The sequence below is a fragment of the Dermacentor albipictus genome, chromosome 1 (genome assembly GCF_038994185.2).
Source record: "Dermacentor albipictus isolate Rhodes 1998 colony chromosome 1, USDA_Dalb.pri_finalv2, whole genome shotgun sequence".
Classification (NCBI taxonomy): Eukaryota; Metazoa; Arthropoda; class Arachnida; order Ixodida; family Ixodidae; genus Dermacentor; species Dermacentor albipictus.
In genome coordinates this window covers 245,310,636-245,328,538 of record NC_091821.1, presented here as the reverse complement: position 1 = coordinate 245,328,538, position 17,903 = coordinate 245,310,636, and the positions used below count along the sequence as shown (strand labels likewise).

General features: G+C 46.2%; 2 protein-coding genes and 1 pseudogene across 3 annotated transcripts in view; 1 reads left to right on the top strand and 2 right to left on the bottom strand.

Moving 5' to 3' along the window:
• Idua (alpha-L-iduronidase) overlaps positions 1-17,903 on the bottom strand; it is a 368,620-nt gene that overhangs the window by 306,041 nt on the left and 44,676 nt on the right. The window lies entirely within an intron of this gene.
• LOC139056483 (uncharacterized) lies at positions 12,195-17,560 on the top strand. The gene is made up of 2 exons (XM_070534723.1): positions 12,195-12,271; positions 15,332-17,560. The coding sequence occupies exon 2, from the start codon at positions 15,766-15,768 to the stop codon at positions 16,813-16,815; it is 1,050 nt and encodes a 349-aa protein (XP_070390824.1). The 5' UTR covers positions 12,195-12,271; positions 15,332-15,765; the 3' UTR covers positions 16,816-17,560.
• Positions 13,215-13,372, bottom strand: LOC135907971 (U2 spliceosomal RNA; annotated as a pseudogene).

Here is a 17,903-nt window from a genome sequence, read left to right as displayed (position 1 = left end):
GTCGATAGCAATACTTCGTTTGAAGACTATGCACAGTGTGACAGTGCACTGAGTACCTGCGCTGGACAGACGGATCTGGACATTGTTTCCAGTGTTCATCCTGAAGAAGAAGAGTGCGACTAAGAAGAGGCAAGTGCCGAGCCAGTGTCAAGCCCTATAGCTCTAGCTGAGGTTGTAGGACACACTGGAAAGTTGAGAGACTTTGTGTCTCAACAGCAAGCTGTGCCAGAAGAAGTGTACAAAAACATTGACTCTGACAGTTTTGCTACTTCCTGTGCTTTAAAAGTACAAGTGCAGAAGAAGATTACAGATTTCAGTGAGAAAGGCAGCATTATAACAGTTGTAAACCTTGTACTCCTTGATATGTACAAATTCCATTTCACACATTTCTAACACTATGGATGCCATGTCTTTTCCTTCATGAATTGCACTTCAAACTTTTGACTCTGTATGCCATGTTTTATGTTGGTCTAGTGAATATTAAGTTTAGTGAACTTTCAGTTAAGTGAACTACTTCCTTCGGTCCCTTGAAGTTCACTCATGTAGGAGTTCACTGTATATCTAAAATAGTTGTCTGCTTCTATAATTTTGCAATCCATGATTAGTGGTGACACTACGAAGAAACGCGCCAGTTTCCCTGAAAGCTCGTATTGTGACCAGAATCGGTCGAATACGTTATATGCCTGTTCTCACGTTGTCATGAAAAAGTCTAGATCATTCAGCCACACTATAAACTAATTTACACCCTTAAAAGTGAAAAAGGGTGTAAATGTGTCCATAACTCAAACCCTTAGGGTGTCGGCTATATAAATCACACCCTAAGGGTGTGAGGTCACGTCAATTTACACTCACACCCTTAGGGTGTCGCCTATATAAATCACACCCTAAGGGTGTGAGTTATAAGCAATTAACACCCTTTTCTCACCCGCCGTGGTTGCTCAGTGGCTATGGTGTTAGGCGGCTGAGCACGAGGTCGCGGGATCGAATCCTGGCCACGGCGGCCCCATTTCGATGGGGGCGAAATGCGAAAACACCCGTGTACTTAGATTTAGGTGCACGTTAAAGAACCTCAGGGGGTCCAAATTTCCGGAGTCCTCAACTACGGCGTGCCTCATAATCAGAAAGTGGTTTTGGCACGTAAAACCCCATAATTTATTTTAACACCCTTTTTTCACTTTTAAGGGTGTAAATTATTTTACAGTGCAGCTTGTATCTTAGGTAAACGGGACATATTAGGCGTGCATTGCAGTCACATATTCAAATGTGTTGGTTAGTTAAGAGCGAAGTGAAAATTGCTTAACGCTCGTTCTCCCCATGTTGAGAGGCGTTATATGAAATGCTTGCCAATTTCACACTCACCTGACAGAACCAAGAGCGGAAGCTGTGTTATATTTGGAAAAGATCGGCGCCGTGTTATGGTTGATGTGTACGGAAAGTTTGAACTGCATAGTTTATAAACAGCCTTTGTGGCAAATTACTTGGTCGAGCTTTGCAAAGTTCCACAAGCTTATTTTATGAAATTCCTCCTAGGTTTCCCTAATCTCCTGAAAGAACTAAAGACGCCTTAAAGTTCACATTTTAAAGTAAGGATGAATTCTCATGAAGGATGCGTGGGCATAATTGCAAAGTATGTGAGTCAAAGATGGGTTCTGCAAAAAGTTCTTAAATAAAGTTTCCGAAAGTGTTTCTCGACCGTTATCCACAATATTTTATAGTCCTTGGAGAACTGTACGTCACAGTGTGTTCATATTTCTTGGGAATTGGGGTGATCCTGGTGCTGATGTGTGGATAATGCTGGATGTTTTTGTCATGACGAAATTGTTGGAAGTATTCACATAATACCCGTTTTCTGCCAACTTTCATGCGTTTCGTGTGCAGCAGGTTTTCGCGCTGTCCTTCGGTGAAATAACAAGGCACGTTATATGTGTTTTCTGGAGATAAGAGGCCGGCTTTGGGTGATGTGTAGGCGAAGATCAAATCTGGTTGCATAAATGTGGTCTTTGCATTAAACTTATGTAATCAAGCGCTCCCGAGCTTTATCAGTGTGCTATCAATAGCGCAGGATTTCCCCCACTTTCCTAGAAGAATTGCATATAGCAGCCACCAACACGAAATTTTTAAAAAATGAAAAAATAGGGAGAACGCAATAGCTAAATTGCATGTGCTCTTAGTTATCTCTGCATAAAATACAGCCTTTGTCCACGATATTCCTTCGCGAACTGTTTGAAAGCGTTACACCGCCCTTATCCGCTGTGCCTCACAGCATCCCTAAAGAACACTAAGTGACATTAAATTTAGGTTTGGTGAATTTGGGTCTCATGTTAAGTTTAATGCTGGGCGAAACGTTTCTCGTTCAATTGTGAATTTCGCAAGTAATAATTGAACAATCTGATCTCCCTATTTTAAGGCATAATAAGAGGTTCGTAGCAGGTTTCCGCTTGTCGGACGCGTCACCTTGTTTAAATTTCGTGGCAATAGGGAGCAGGTTTTACGATTGATGAGTAAACACTGTTCATGATGGCTGGGTTAATACTTATGGCGCTTTCGGTAAATTTCATATACAGCGTTCCTGGGCGTTGCAAGGGTGTTTAAAGAATGTCGTATATTTACACCAAACGGAGATAAGGTTTGATGTAAAAGGGTGGAGGGGAGGGGGGGACTGTACGGCCCACATTGTTTACGATATTTAAGGTGTGTTGGGGATGTAGGGCCGTTGATTATCATTTGTTATTGCAGTGTTCGAATGCGTTGTTAGCGCGAAACGTTTCATACGGGTGAACCAGATGTGAGTAACGTTCCAAAATGTGTTGTTTAATTACATGCTGCTAGCATTCGTAATGTAAACGCTCGAAAGAAACAGCTTCGTCGGAAATTGGACTGTGCTTCTACAAAGGCATACAAGTGTGCTGTCGATTTTCTTTTTTTCTAGGGACACAGCGATTTTTTATTAAGTATCCGTATAAGCCTGAACAAATTTGTTGTGACCTTCTCTGGATAGGCTGATGTACCTAGTTCAGCTTTTCTAGCGCACTCTTTTTTTCATATGAGACATTAAGTCGCACACCTGTGAGTAAAGCCGTAAATAAGTCCTGTGTCGTGACGGAACCGAGTAAAAGAGATACATATTGGAGACTAAGCACATACTACTTTTACGTGAACGAGACGTCCAGAGGCTTTCACAGTAGAAGCAACATCATTATAACATTAGCATCAAAGTTATAAGTGCCTATTTCACGTCAGATTGTATAAGTGTATGCGTCACAAGAATACCTGCAGCTTTCTCCATGCGGCATCTGCTAAGAAAACTTCATGCAACCTTTGCGTCGTCTATTGCTGGCGTCAACATCTTGTCTACAAACATCAGGATTTTTTTGCAAGAAAAAGTAAATAGCCAGAAAACTCGGTACATGTCCCCAGCGCGGATCGGATCTCGGTCGGTGACGCGGAATCCATAAAGCTGCCGTCTGTGCTATGATTGTCGCGCCTTAGAATACCTTATTCAATTCTATCTATCTATCTATCTATCTATCTATCTATCTATCTATCTATCTATCTATCTATCTATCTATCTATCTATCTGTCTGTCTGTCTGTCTGTCTGTCTGTCTGTCTGTCTGTCTGTCTGTCTGTCTGTCTGTCTGTCTGTCTGTCTGTCTGTCTGTCTGTCTGTCTGTCTGTCTGTCTGTCTGTCTGTCTGTCTGTCTGTCTGTCTGTCTGTCTGTCTGTCTGTCTGTCTGTCTGTCTGTCTGTCTGTCTGTCTATCTATCTATCTATCTATCTATCTATCTATCTATCTATCTATCTATCTATCTATCTATCCATCTATCTATCTATCTATCTATCTATCTGTCTGTCTGTTTGTCTATCTATCTATCTATCTATCTATCTATCTATCTATCTATCTATGTCCGTGCCTGTATCTAACCTTTGCCCGCCCAGTGACCCAAGTTGACTATTTGTGTGAACCACATACAATTGTCGTCATGCCGTCGTCTTCACGCTGTCCTCGTAACATCGTCATCAGTTCAGAAACGTCATCCCATTTTCGTGGAGCCACGGTCAAGATACCGCCTTTGTCGTTCCCTCGACGTCTTCCCTACTTCGTCACTACGTCTTCATCACATTCTCGCTATTCAAACGTGATTATGGGCCTTTGTCATTTCATCGTCGTCATTTCATCGTCATCTACAGTCGTCATCACGCATTCGTTGTCACACTGTCGCCGCGATACCATCGCAATTTGAGCTTAGCCATCCGATTCTCTTCATATCATCGTCGTCACACCTTCGTCGTCATGCATTGGTCATACAGTCGTGGACATGCCATTGTCCCCATGCCATGCTCGTCCCACTGTCGTCATTACACCGTAGTCATCATTTCAGAATCGTCATCCCATTGTCTTTGTACCGTTGTCGTGATACTCCATTAGTAATTCCATCGAGTTCATTCCATCATCGCCATGGGGCCGTCGCCATACAATCGTCGTAATGCCGTCGTGGTCATGCCCGACCCTTTGTCATGGCGAACTTTCAGCGAGTGTTAGAAAATAAAAAGAAAAGAATAAAAAAAATAAAGGAATAGAAAGGACAGAACAACCAACCACTTCAGACTCTAACAAGATTTCAGCAGACCCCATTTCACGGTGGCTGTCGACGTTCTTTTTTTTTAAAATAACATTCAGGCAATGTAGCTATTCGCCGTAATGCTGAAGACACCTTTATTCAGAATCTGCACTGGTTGGTCATTCTGAGACTTCCATTGCTTCGGCTATATGCCACATACTCTATCGCCAGTATCGGCCAATTTGCTATGACTCTCACTTCTCAAAGTCGGCCATGAACACGATGCCATCACGATGACTGTATGACGACGACGCAGTGATGGCGATGGCGTACCGACGATGCTTTGAAGATAGCCGGATGACGAAGCTGTAATGATGATCACATGAACTGAATCAACTGGCGATATGAGCTCATAGAGGACGATGTGGAACGACTACTGCGGCACCCAGACGATGGTATGACAATGAATAAACGAGGACAGTGTGACGTTGACGGCGTGAGGACTACGGCACGATCAGATTCGGATGGCGAATCTAAAATGACGGCCATGCAACGATCACGATGGCATCACGACCACGAGGCAATACCAAGTTGTCCAAGCAAGCAGACAACTTGGGTCACGGGGTCGACATAAAAGGCTAGGTATCTAGATAGATACGCTGAACGTGCCTAACGTAGGCGTGTGTAGCTACATTGCTCCAAAGCTTAGTAATGTCAGCTGTCGTGTTAGCGGGTACATCGCAAGAAACAGTTCAAGGCGAAAAATAGGAATTACAAAAAAGTAGACATGGGGGAAGAGGGGGGGGGGGGATATCCGTGTCTGTTCTTATCCATTTCTAGATCAAAATCAAATTGCTGTAACGTCCACAGTTATCGGCAGGTGAGTTCTGTGCGGAATATCTTATCACTTGGAGATCAATTGAAATATTTTATTACTCAGGAAAAAACAGGCGCACCGTTGTTAAATTCCAGTAGTTACCAGTACACCATACAACTTCGTAAACGAACAGCACGAAACGGACGACGGAAAGAGAATTTACTCAACTCAAGCGCGGAATCACCACTGAATGTCCTATTACACTGACCAGGTTATATACATATGCAAAATCACGTAGTATGTGCTAGCTGCACGCCATAAAAGTAACAGACAAAGCATTTTACGAAAATTTGCGTTGTCTTTAATTCTTCAGAGCTGATCACGTTGTGTTCCAGGATGAGAAAGAAGTGCTCCTTCGTGTCCTCGTGCAGGTGATGCACGTTCATTGAATCGCCATTTTCAAGCAGCAGCAACCATTCCAGTCCGACGTGAAAGTCCTTCTGATTGCCTTGGATCGCACGCGGTCAAGTAGAAACCAACACCGCGACGGCCAGAAGATCCACAGTGACTGAACATCGACCACTGGAAAGACGGGTGGGTGTCGGTGAAACCATTGTACAGATGCACGTGGAGCGAGAACATTTGACGCGTCTTCGAGACAATCCCAAAGAGGCTGGAACTTCTGCGCAAGATTCTACAGTGCAACTACCATTGCAGAGCGATTGTAGACGACCTCTGCGTTGTTGGCAGCGAAGGCGCTCTCCGCTCGTGTATCACCAACGAGCCGAGACGGTGCAACAAGCTACAGTAATGCAGTTGGTCGCATTCTTTGATGCCATTACCAGTGACGGCGACCAGCAGCTCCAGCTGTGGACCCTTCTTCTAAAGTCGGCTGAGCGGCACCTCCCGCAGCAACAAGCACGGCGATCTGCGTCAGCGTATAGCCCGCGTACTCAAGCACGCACTATCATGCTTCAGACTCCGGATCTTTCGACCCATCAAGTCCAGAGCACAACTGCTGCGGCCCTTACAACAGACTATCTGCGAGGCTTGGCCTGCAGTGACTTCCACCAACTAGCAGCTTGTGGTGAGCTCCACTGCGCCCGCATGCGGAAAAGGCATCACTGGTTGTCGTTCCCTTCCCTTCACGCACGGTCGCTTTCCGATGGGATCGAACGCCGCAGGAATCGTGGCTTAGAGGCTGGACAAGTGAGCAATTGCGGCGTTGTTTCAGCCCTTACAACGGTTGCAGTTCTGGACCAGGAGATTCGCGATATCGGTGCACATATGCTGCTGGGTCTTGACCTCATACTGCTCTACCAGCGGCTCCAACGAAGCTACCTCTGCCTTCACAGGCTCCACGCAACCAGCCACAGAGACTCCTGCAAGTTCAGGGCCGCACTCGAAGTTGTACTGCCGCTCACTCTGCAAAGCATCGAGCATTTTCATGGCAGGATGGCAGGATACAGGGTGCAGGATGAAAGCTTGAATGTAGTAGTACATCCACATGCAGCAGACGTCAACCAGGATGAAGAAGAAATATTTAACGCAGCAATACAGCCATATGAAGCAGACGTCAGCCAGGATGAACACGACAGTTTCAATGCAGTGACGCAACCCTTCAATGACGAAGCGGTGGAGTATGCGGAAGAAAACTGCGTATATGCTCCCACGCAACCGGAGCAAAGACACCGGTGCCAACTGTCGGGTGTGTCCAATCTCAGCTTCGTCCTATGGGAACAGTCCCAGCCGTGTTACGACAACGATAGCGGCGACGGTGACGACGTCGACTTCTGCGTGCCGACAAAGAGGGATTTCCCAACACACAAAGTTGATGTATTGCTGAAGTACTGTCGAGAGAGGCGATCATTGGCGGAAGAGAGCAACAAAGACCACAAGGCACCGCCAGTATCGCCAAAAACTACAAAAGACGAGACACCACCACTTTCGCCCGGCTTTCTTCTGGAAAGCGATCCTGAAGACGATGATAGCGACGCGAACACGGTAACAGCCCGGCGCTCACTATCCTGTTTCGATATGGCCGTTGCGACTCTTTACGAAGACTGCATGAAACGTGGCGGTGCCATCGGCACTCCCGTCGTCAGAAGTGTCGAAAATACGTACAGCATGCTGCTTAGGAGGAGGATGAGTCTCAAGAACCTTACTTGCGACAGCGTCTCAGAACTCAGTGCTCCAGGGGCAGAATGGATGCAGCGGCAGCAGCTGGAAGCCTCCTCGCAGTCGAAGGCATCCAAGAAACTAACTTGCATAGAAAAAGCCGACGACGCCAAAGGTTCGGGCTCAATTTCTCCAGATACTTCTCTAATTGGGTGCGTGGTTATTGAAGCTAAACAAGCCAACCAGCAATCAAGCATGGTAACCACTTGCAACCCTCCAAAAGTACCTGCGGAGCAGCAAGAAAGTGTGGATGTTAATAAAAGAGGAGTGACTGCTGAAGACCGTGATAGGCGCCTACTTCGTACAAGCGATATTACAGACCTTGATACAACTGCTACTGAGAAGGAAGATAATGGTGCTCGAGATGGAAAGGAGGCCACTGAATCCTGCACAAGCTGTGAAATGCCGCCAGACACTGGCAGATGTCATCTGGCGCTGGAATGTCTTGGAAACGAGCTTGCAGCCTCAAGGAAGACAATCCAGAAAAACACGGGCCCGCAGGCATCCTGTCGTCTCCAAATGAAGTAGGACCAAATCTGGCTGATGATCTTTGCACGCACTCTGCACATATATATTCCGTGCTTCGTTGACATCGTAGCCGGTCCTGCCATCGTGATCTGCAGACTAGGCATACGAACAGGAACTGAATTACTCTCCATCCAACATCAGCGTGTGGATCCTGCTTCTGAAGCTGGGTGGTGTTGGAGCGCAACTGGCAGCCCCCGCAATTTTGTGTGGCACATGGATTACTGCTGCGGAGGAAGGTGGGGCTACCGCGACGACCAACTGGTGGACGAGACGCGCAAAAAATGAGCTTGGAATGCTGCGCGTGCTTTGATGACGCCATGAGATGTGCGAGCGGTCGGATAGATCGTAAACATTTTCTCGATTTAATAGTATTGGGCCACAGGAACAATTGATACGTTTGTGTACTCGCTGCATTGAATAATCGCTTTTGTTTTTAATGCCCTTATTCGATGATATAAAACAGCTATGAATTGACGCGCAGGTCTCAGGGATATCTTTTTAAGCTGCCTACGTATATCGCAGAAAGCATGACACTGTAACCTGTCATTGATATCATCGTCGTCCGCCATAGAATCCACTGCTGCTCTATCACTTCCGCGCACTGAGGAACATGTTTTCATCCCGTCTAAGAACATCTTCATGGCAACTACTACCAAACTATTATGTAGTGCAGACCGATTTTTAAAAAAATATGTCATAGGGGTTTTACTTTTCAAAACCGCGATCTCAATATGAGGCACACCGTAGTGGGGAACTCTGGATTAATTTTTCCCTCCTAGCAATCCTTAATGTGCGCCTAAATCTAAGTACACGGGTGTTTTTTTTGCATTTCGCCCCCTATCGAAAAGGGTATTCCGACGGGTAAGTTGGAATTTTATCAAGGCGAATTGTTCCTAAAGCGGTTAGCTGAATGCTATATCATATTATTTTAGAGAAGATGTTAGGCCGTATACGTACCACATACTTTAGGTCATATTGCTAAACCCTTTTCTCAATAGATGTAGACAGAAAAATGAGAAAGAAGTTTAGTTACAGAAAGGCAGAGAGGTCGCTCAGCATATGTAGGTATTAGAAAAAATATATTCCATCGTTGTTTTCAGCATTTATTCTTCTTTTTGTTGAAGTATACTGCTCGCCCAATATCATTATGCTCGCTTTTTTTCAAATTTTTACTGTTTCTTTGCTCAGTTTTAGGCATTGTTAGATAGTAAATGTCTTCCGGAACAATAACGCTTCAATCAACCACAATAATTGTACTCCAGTAGCTTTCCTAGTTTGCGCACTAAATACTGAAAGAAAATTCTTCGCATTTGCGCTTGCTTAGATGATGAGAAAAATGTTGAAAAAATTAGAGTTCCGAGACAATTGTTTTTAAAATGAAAAAAAAACGTCTATTACACAACTAAAATGGAAGAAATACAAATTTATGGACTCATTCAGTAATCATCAGCAGGATACTCGTCGCGATAAACGCTTTTCTTCTTTTTCTGGTTTGTTTCCTTGCCTTTGGGGCCAATCTTGTGTACTGCTGTGTAGCCCTTTCGATGGGATAAGGTCAATGCTGATCAATGCTGTGTAACCCATCCACTGACTAGCGTCTTGATGCAATTCTGAATGACTTCAGGACATTGCATCGGACAATGCTGTCATCATTAAATGTGACAGCGACAACCAGTGTAGTTGCATTCGATATCTCAAGTGCAGGCAACACCTGAGCGCAGTACGACAGAAAGCTGAGCTAGTTGGTAAGGATTCATTCTGCAAATAAAAGTGAGGCGTGCAGACAGGACAGAAGAGTAGAAAAGGTTTATTTGCATAATGAATCCTTACCAACTAGCTCAGCTTTCTGTCGTTCTAAGCTTCATTTCTAGTACTCTGAGCCTTTTTCCATGTTCCCATACTTATCTGCACAATCCTGCTTCGTTAGCTTCCCTAATTGCGATTTGTATGTTCCGCGCTAGAACCATGTCGTGGTTTAGTCATAATCGTGTCGTCCCATTGGAAGTTCAAATGATGTGCCGCTTTCTTCAACCATCAACTGGGCATGCCAGGCTGAATCATGCTGCCGTGTCTAAGGGTCCGTTGCGCGGCCCTGGGAGACGGTCGCCTTTGGAGCCGCCCCTACGCCGATTGGAATAAGTTAGCCGTGCAACATGCGGGCTTCCTATGGAGGATGAAACTCTCGGCGGCGTTCGTACTGTCCACTTCTCTACTCTTGTGTCCTGTCTGCACGCCTCACTTTTATTTACCTGAGCGCATTCTGATGTTTCTAACAGCTGAACGTTCCCACCACAGTTATCGCACATAGTGCATAAAAGTTCGATGTCAAGCAATGCGTAGCCATGGCGACTAAAAGTCACCATTTCCCAGTTCGCTCACGCTTCTCAATGTGCGAGTTTTGAAAACGACGTGCACCTTGCGTTTGGCACCGCTGCCCGGCGATTTGAGGCAAGAACAACATTTCTTACCATGACAGGCCAACGTACACCGATTCGCGTAAAGGTGGACGCTCCTACAAAACTCACTTTTGTTTGGTCATCTCTTCAGATTTCAAAATGTAGGCTCCGACGAAGAAACAAATCACTATGTGCAAAGATATAACACCGAACTAACCCACAAGTAAGCAATGTGCTCCAGACATAATACTATAAGCACAGTTTGGGACTCGACTTGGCTCTTGAAAAAGCTACTTCTTGTTGTTGTTGATTTTGCAACAATAAATCTGCAGAAACGGCAATACTTCAGCAAAAAGAATACATTATAACACAGTTTGTTTAAAATACAAATGTATTGATTTAGTTCACCACAAATCTCGAATAATAAAACCTAATTACTATGGGGAACGTGGTCGCACAGAGGAAGTAACAAGACCTTGCCTAGGTCGTCGGCAAGAAATCGTCCAAGTAAATAAACCAAGGTGACGAGATATGAAGGCAGTTTACGAAGTTCCGCACGGGAGTATATTAGGTCATGTATTGTTTACATTATATATTGATGATGTGGTAAACGTAATGATTGCAGTGCAAAACTTATTACACATGCCGATAACAGCAGCATTTTTGCTTCAGGTAATAACCTATATAAATGTTATTACATATATAATGGCAATTGTAAAGTACAAAAATTAGCAGTATGGTAGTTACCGAATGGCGTAAAAATTAATTACACCAAAATAAAGGCAATTATGTTGAGACCAAAGAACAAAGAAATCCTTTCACATGTAGATATTGTTTTAGAATGTCGTAGCATTTAACTTGTTTATCCTTTTAAGTACCTAGGAGCGGCCTTTTCTGCAAATATGTCGTAGGATAGTCATATAAGTATGATCGAAAACATTGTTCGCAAAACAGGAATAGTTGGCCGCATCAAATACCTTCTCTCGGCGCAGGTGAAATTACTTATTTACAATTCCTTATGTTACTCTCACTCGCTGTGTACTGGCCTGCGGCATCAGGACGTTTGCTAAGCTAAAAAAAAATAAGTGCAATGTAAGAACAGTTCATTCTGTATGCTTATAATACCTCTTTTAACACACCAACTGCTGATCTATTTATCAGTGCTTCCTGTTATTATAATTCATCAGTGATAGCTTCATATGCTAGGTATCCGATGGTCCAATTTCTCGGTATTCTTTGCAGTTTTCTTTGCACCTTAGCCATGCAGCACCTTAGCAGTGTTGGCAACCTGATGCCTTGAGTTCTTCTTGACCAGGTTGGAGCGGACGACGGTCTCTCCGTTCCAAATCTGGTTAAAAAAATTAAAATTAAATTATGGGGTTTACGTGCCAAAACCACTTTCTGATTATGAGGCACGCCGTAGTGGAGGACTCCGGAAATTTCGACCACCTGGGGTTCTTTAACGTGCACCTCAATCTAAGTACACGGGTGTTTTCGCATTTCGGTATTCGATCCCGCGACCTCGTGCTCAGCAGCCTAACACAACAGTCACTGAGCAACCACGGCGGGTCAAATCTGCTTGTATTTCGTTGTATTTGGTTGTAAACTCTGTGTCTCTTCTGTGCTGCTTCGACGTAGTGCTCCCTCCTACCATCGTTGTTGGGTGTGACTATCTCTGCACAAGGTGCCAGGCCGGGAGCTGAGTACTCGGCATCCAACAGTGACCAGCATCTTGGAAGTGTGGATTCTGCTACTCAAGACAGCGGGGTCGGAGTGCAAGGCGTAGTCACGGTATTTTTTGTCTGTCGCGTGATCTTGTGCTGCGAAGGCTCGTGGAGCGTCCGAGATAGCCGGCGGTTAGACCAGTGGACGCCAGTGGTGGCCTCACACGTTGCGCATTCCTTCATCGCGCCGTCTTATGCGCACGGAATGATGTTGATCGTAAAGTTTTTGTCTGTTTAATAGAACTGGCCCACACCTTCCATTCATACGTAAGTGTAGTCGTCGCATAGTGTCTTCACAATAGTCATTCATTGCGCTGATTTGAGACAATAAAATAAACGGGATTGGACGCGCGAGTCTCGAAGATACCTTTTTAAGCTTTCTACGCAAGTCTCACTAACCGCGATGACATGAACATATCGCTGACGTAATCGTTAATGTCAGCTATGATAGCCACCGCCACTCAATCACTTGCGTACCCTAACGTATAGGGAATAACAAAATATCAATAAAAGAAAGTGACACACATAGAATAGGTGTACGAATAGAAGACATGCGAGGAGCGCCTATAGTAGCAATAGAAAATCGCCGTAGTGGCAAAGTATCTAGAAGAGTCGTCTGATTGAGTAACGAGGACAACATTTTCAGTTAACTTCTGTGGTCTTACGCGCCAAAACTAGGATCTGTTTATGAGACACCCCATAGTTGGAGGTTCCGGATTAATTTGGTCAGCTGGGCTTCTTGATTCACCGCCCGCTTTAATCGAAGTACACGAACGTCTTCTTTCTTCTTTCTGTTTTTTTTTTTTGCGCTTCGCCCTCTCCGAACTACGGCCGCCGCAGCCGGGAACGAAACCATGACCTAGAGCTTACCGGCGCAACACCATTAAACTAACGCGACAGGCGGCGGAACAAAGCAGAAATACGTCAGTTGTTACAGCGAAGGCCCACATGGCTAGCTTCTGTAAATACTGAGTTCGTCTATCGAGCCGTACAGATCGAGAATTTCCCCCCATACCTTGACCGATCACGAAGATAGTGCAATACCAGGCCGAACCGCGGCGGAGGTGAAGCAGGCGTTAAGCACTCCGCCAAATTGAAAACATAACTATAATATGAATAAAGGGAAAATAAGACATCCACCCGTTCGTAGCAATTGCTACGAACGGGTGGAATTTCGTGGAACCCGTATGGATTTCCTTTGTTGCAATTGCTACGAACGGGTGGATGTCTTATTTTCCCTTTATTCATTACTTCTCTCCACCTTGCGGGTTTCCGCAGAACTACTACGTCATAACTATAATATCTTAGGCCCCAATAGAACCTGTATTAGATATTAAGTTGATAGGAACAGATACTACACTTTGACGCGCGTCGGCTATGTCTACGTTGGTTTTCGAGTGACTTCACAACCACTACTGCACTGCGGGACGTCGACCAACGCATGATCGCCTAGACTACAGAGGAGAAGTGTGTGCCCTCGGAGAGCGGTGAGGTGCGGGTCTGTCCTAGGTGCCAGGATTCGTAAGATAAAGACGTCGTGCCGCGTTTTGCAAGAATAGATGGGTATGTTATAACCCCCGGTGCCTCATCGTCTTCCGAGGCTCAACATCGTGGATGAGCGACTAGTCGCATCTCGTCTTCCATTTGTGTGCATACCGCGTTTCAAGGCCGGCAATGGACAGTTCACCATTAAAAGGCCCACATACACAGCTTCGCTGGTCATCCACCTTCACACAGCAGAATGCCATTGAATTGTTCTTTTTTTTAATTACAAACCATACGGTAAGTATGGTTTGTAATTTGTAAACACCATGTGGACAACAGAATGGCCGCGAAGCGGAAGGATCAAGGTAGAGCAATTTTCACTGATCCTACAAGCACTGCAATTGTGCGGGTGACCGGCTTTGTTCTCTGCGAAATTACGCAGAGAGATAAATATCCATATTCCATTAAATATTCCTCGTCATGACAATAATGATTTTAAATCGACGCTTTACTTTTCTACCTCCTCAAGATTAGGCGTGTCGACGTCGTGTGCTATCCCGAATAGGAGCTGCTCGTTTGGAACCAGTTCCCCCCACGCTGCAGCCCGATTGGCATCGAACTCTTGCCTCTAATTGCCTAATATCACTTATTTCCGCTTCCCTCGAGCAATGAAGAGCTTACAGACGATTGGCGCGTGAATAGTTTCCTACAGCAGCAACGTGGTCTAACGTCCCAAAACTCCACAATGAGTTACGAGGGAAACCGTAGTGGTGAGAGCAGTAGCCTTTTAAATGAGTAAGCATTTCTATACCTACTCAACGAGAAATTGGTCCGTCACGTAAGACAATGAATGGCTCATACCTCCGTAAGCAAACACAATATGCAATGGCTCATACCACCTTAAGGCAGAGGCTACAAGTGCTCAGCAAAGTCAAGCGAGCAGTGCATACATTCATTGCAATCGCGCATAAAACACACAGAACACCGGACATTTCAACAAAGAACGAGCTCAAAACAAGCATCCGAACCATCAATAAATCATTACATACTTCCCTCAGAAAATGTACTGGTGATTTCGTACTAGCTTCAATCAATTAACCTTAGTTCACCTTAATTAACACCAAAGGTCATGGCTTCGACTCCCACCAAAGGCACAGCCTTGGACTGCGGTATGGAACTCTATCCTAAACCTGCCTTATCTTGTTCGCTATGGAAAATGGTATGCGAACGATCAATGAGGGTTGATAAGGGGTAATACTGGTTGGATCAGGTTCCATAACATGGCTAATGCACCGGGCTCTGTGGAAATGCACAAGTCGCACAACGCTTACGTATACTTAGACAACAAAAGAAAATTTAAATTTTGACTAAATTTTAGTTTCACGTCCCAAAACCACGATCTGATTATGAGGCACGTCGTAGTGGGGCACTACGGATATTTGGACAACGTGGGGTTCTTTAACGTGCACCTAAATCTAAGTACACGGGTGTTTTCGTATTTAGCCCCCTCGAAATGCGGCCGCCGTGGCCTGGATTCCATCCCGCGACCTCGTGCTTAGCAGCACAACATCATAGCCACTAACTAACCACGGCAGGTCAAACACATACATTTCTGCGTGAATTTTTTTTTACTTCTTTACAGTCGAGCACGAGACGTGGAACGATGACAAAGAAGTGGACCCACGCATCCTCGTGCAGTTGACGCTCGTTCATCGAATCGCCATTTTCAAGCAGTAGCTTAAGCTCCAGTCCAACAAGAAGGTCATCCTGATTCACTGGGGTCGCGCGCGGTCAATAGCGACCTAAGGCAGCATCGCCACGGCCAGAGGATCCACAAAGCCTGAACATCGCCGAAAGTCAGGACGTGTCCGCGTTGCCGGAGCCGCTGCACAGATACAGGAGAAGCCAGAACGTTCGATGCCTCTTTGTGACAAGCCGCGAGACACCGGAGCTTTGACGCTTGGTCCTACTATGCATCTACCCATCCCAGGCCACTGAGCATTTCTTCGGCGTTCTCGGCAGCGAAAACGATCTCCGTCAGCACATTGTCATCGTGCTTGCGCAGTACAACTTCCAATGGGAATGCTGTTTGCGACGTTCGTCGAAGTCATTGCCATTGACGGCTACGAGCAGCTGCATCCGTCTATTCTGCTCCCGAAGACGTCTGAGTTGCACTTTCTCCGGCAACAAAAGCAACGTCCGTCAGCGCATCACCAACGCTCTGACACAGGTCATCTAGCTACAGGAATCCTGTTCGCTTCGTTCTCGGAGGCCGCCTCTAGTGGCGGCAACCACCGCCAGCAGCTGTGGATTCTGCTTCTCACGACGCCTGAGCTTCACCTTCCTCGGCAGCAACAACGATCTGCGTCTGCGCATCACCAACGTGCTGCCAGCACCAAGCCATGGGGCCAAGCGCTACTGCGGCCCATACAACGGGCCGTGTGCACGGCGTGGGCCGCAGCTAGTTACATCCACGCGCAGCTTGTTGTGAGCGTCTCGGCGCCCAGATGCCAAAATGACGTGACTGGTTGCCGTTGGCCACCCCCGACAAACGTTCGCCTCTCGTTGAGCGCGAATACTCCAGCATTCACAGAACTGCTTTATAGCTCACCTCCGCCTACGTCAAGGCCACCTGTAAGCTCATTCCACAACAAGCCGCCGGACCGTTATCTATCCTGCGGCGCGCCTCAACATTTTGCCTTTCCTGCTACTGCCACCGACGTCTCTCACCTTTTTGACAACAATTGCGTGGATGTCTCGCAAGTCCATGCCGCCGCAGTTGCGCGCCTCCAGGATGACGTCGTAGAGGCTGCGAAAATGCAGGATGGCGACACTGCTCGGGGTCTCACAGCGGTTGCACTTCTGGCGCTCGAGACAGGCGAGCTGAGCGAACGTCTGCTGCTGTCACTGGGTCTCGACCATTTCCACCAACGGCTTCAACGTAACTGTCTCTGCATCCCCCGCCTCCACGAAGCCAGCCACAGATGCGTCTGCAAGAACGTCGTTGCCGCAATCGAGCTTTCGCCGCCGCTCATTAGGCAGAGCCTCGAGCTTTTCCTTGGTAAAATGGCAGAATACACGGAGCAAGAATACGATCAGAGGTTGAATGCAGTAACACAGCCGTAGGCAGCAGACGTCGACCAGGATGAGCACGACAGGCTGAATGGCGTCACACAGTCATTCAACGACGAAGCTGGCGAAGACAACGTGGTGGAAGACTTAGTGTGCGCTCCCACGCAGCCAGACGAAAGACACCGCCACCTGGCATCGGGTGCGACACGATCACGGTCATCGCCCGGCACTCGCCATCAGGACTCGGTATGACCGGTGTGAATGTCTACGAAGACTGTGTGACACCTGGAGGGGCTATTCGCTCGCTCATCTTCGGAAGTGTCGGATAGAGGTCGGAACCCAACAGGAATAGACCAGCTAACACACTGTTATATACCATGTGCTGACGCAGCGCAAATAGTTATGGAAACCCTTTTCGCGGTGGTCGTCGAGGCTAATGCCAGTAGCGGGAACCAGCAGATGGAGGTGTGGATTCTGCTTCTCAAGACGGCAGGCTTGGAGTGGGACCTACATCTATTGCATTCTTGTGCGTGACGTGGGTTCCTGCTGCGGAGGCTCGTGGAGCGATCTCGACTGCTATGGTTGGACGAGTCGACGCAATGTGGGCCTCGGACTTTGCACATGCCTTCATGACAGTGTGAAGTCTGCGAGCAGCCTGGTTCATCACAACGATTTTGTTTTTTTAAAAGCATTATTCCACACGAACCATTGTGATTATTAGTGTACAATTGCCACATACCATCTTTCATATAATCTCCATAAGTCCTATTCGGCACAATAAAAGCAATTGAATTCGACACGAAGGCGTCCGAGACTTTTTTTTTTTTTTACATTAGGCGTAGGTCGCAGTAAGCACTACACATTATCTTATCGTGGACAGGATCACTGCTATCCGTCCGCAATGCGCACTATCTATATGGCAATATCTCTATATCAATTTAAATCGATAAATGTTAAGAAAGCGACGCACAGGAAGAATGGTTGTACAGTTAGAAAACGCGCGTGAAGGGCGGGCACGGCTGCAACAGAGAACCACCGTAATGGCAAAGTATCTGAAAGGCGTTCCTAATTACGCGAACGACCTTTATCGCCGCAGCAAAAAAAGAAACGTAGCGATCTTTAATGGCAGAGACATAATTTTG

What these genes read in the sequence shown, in the direction of transcription:
- LOC139056483 (XM_070534723.1), top strand. Translation starts at nt 15,766, where the DNA reads ATGGGAATGCTGTTTGCGACGTTCGTCGAAGTCATTGCCATTGACGGC.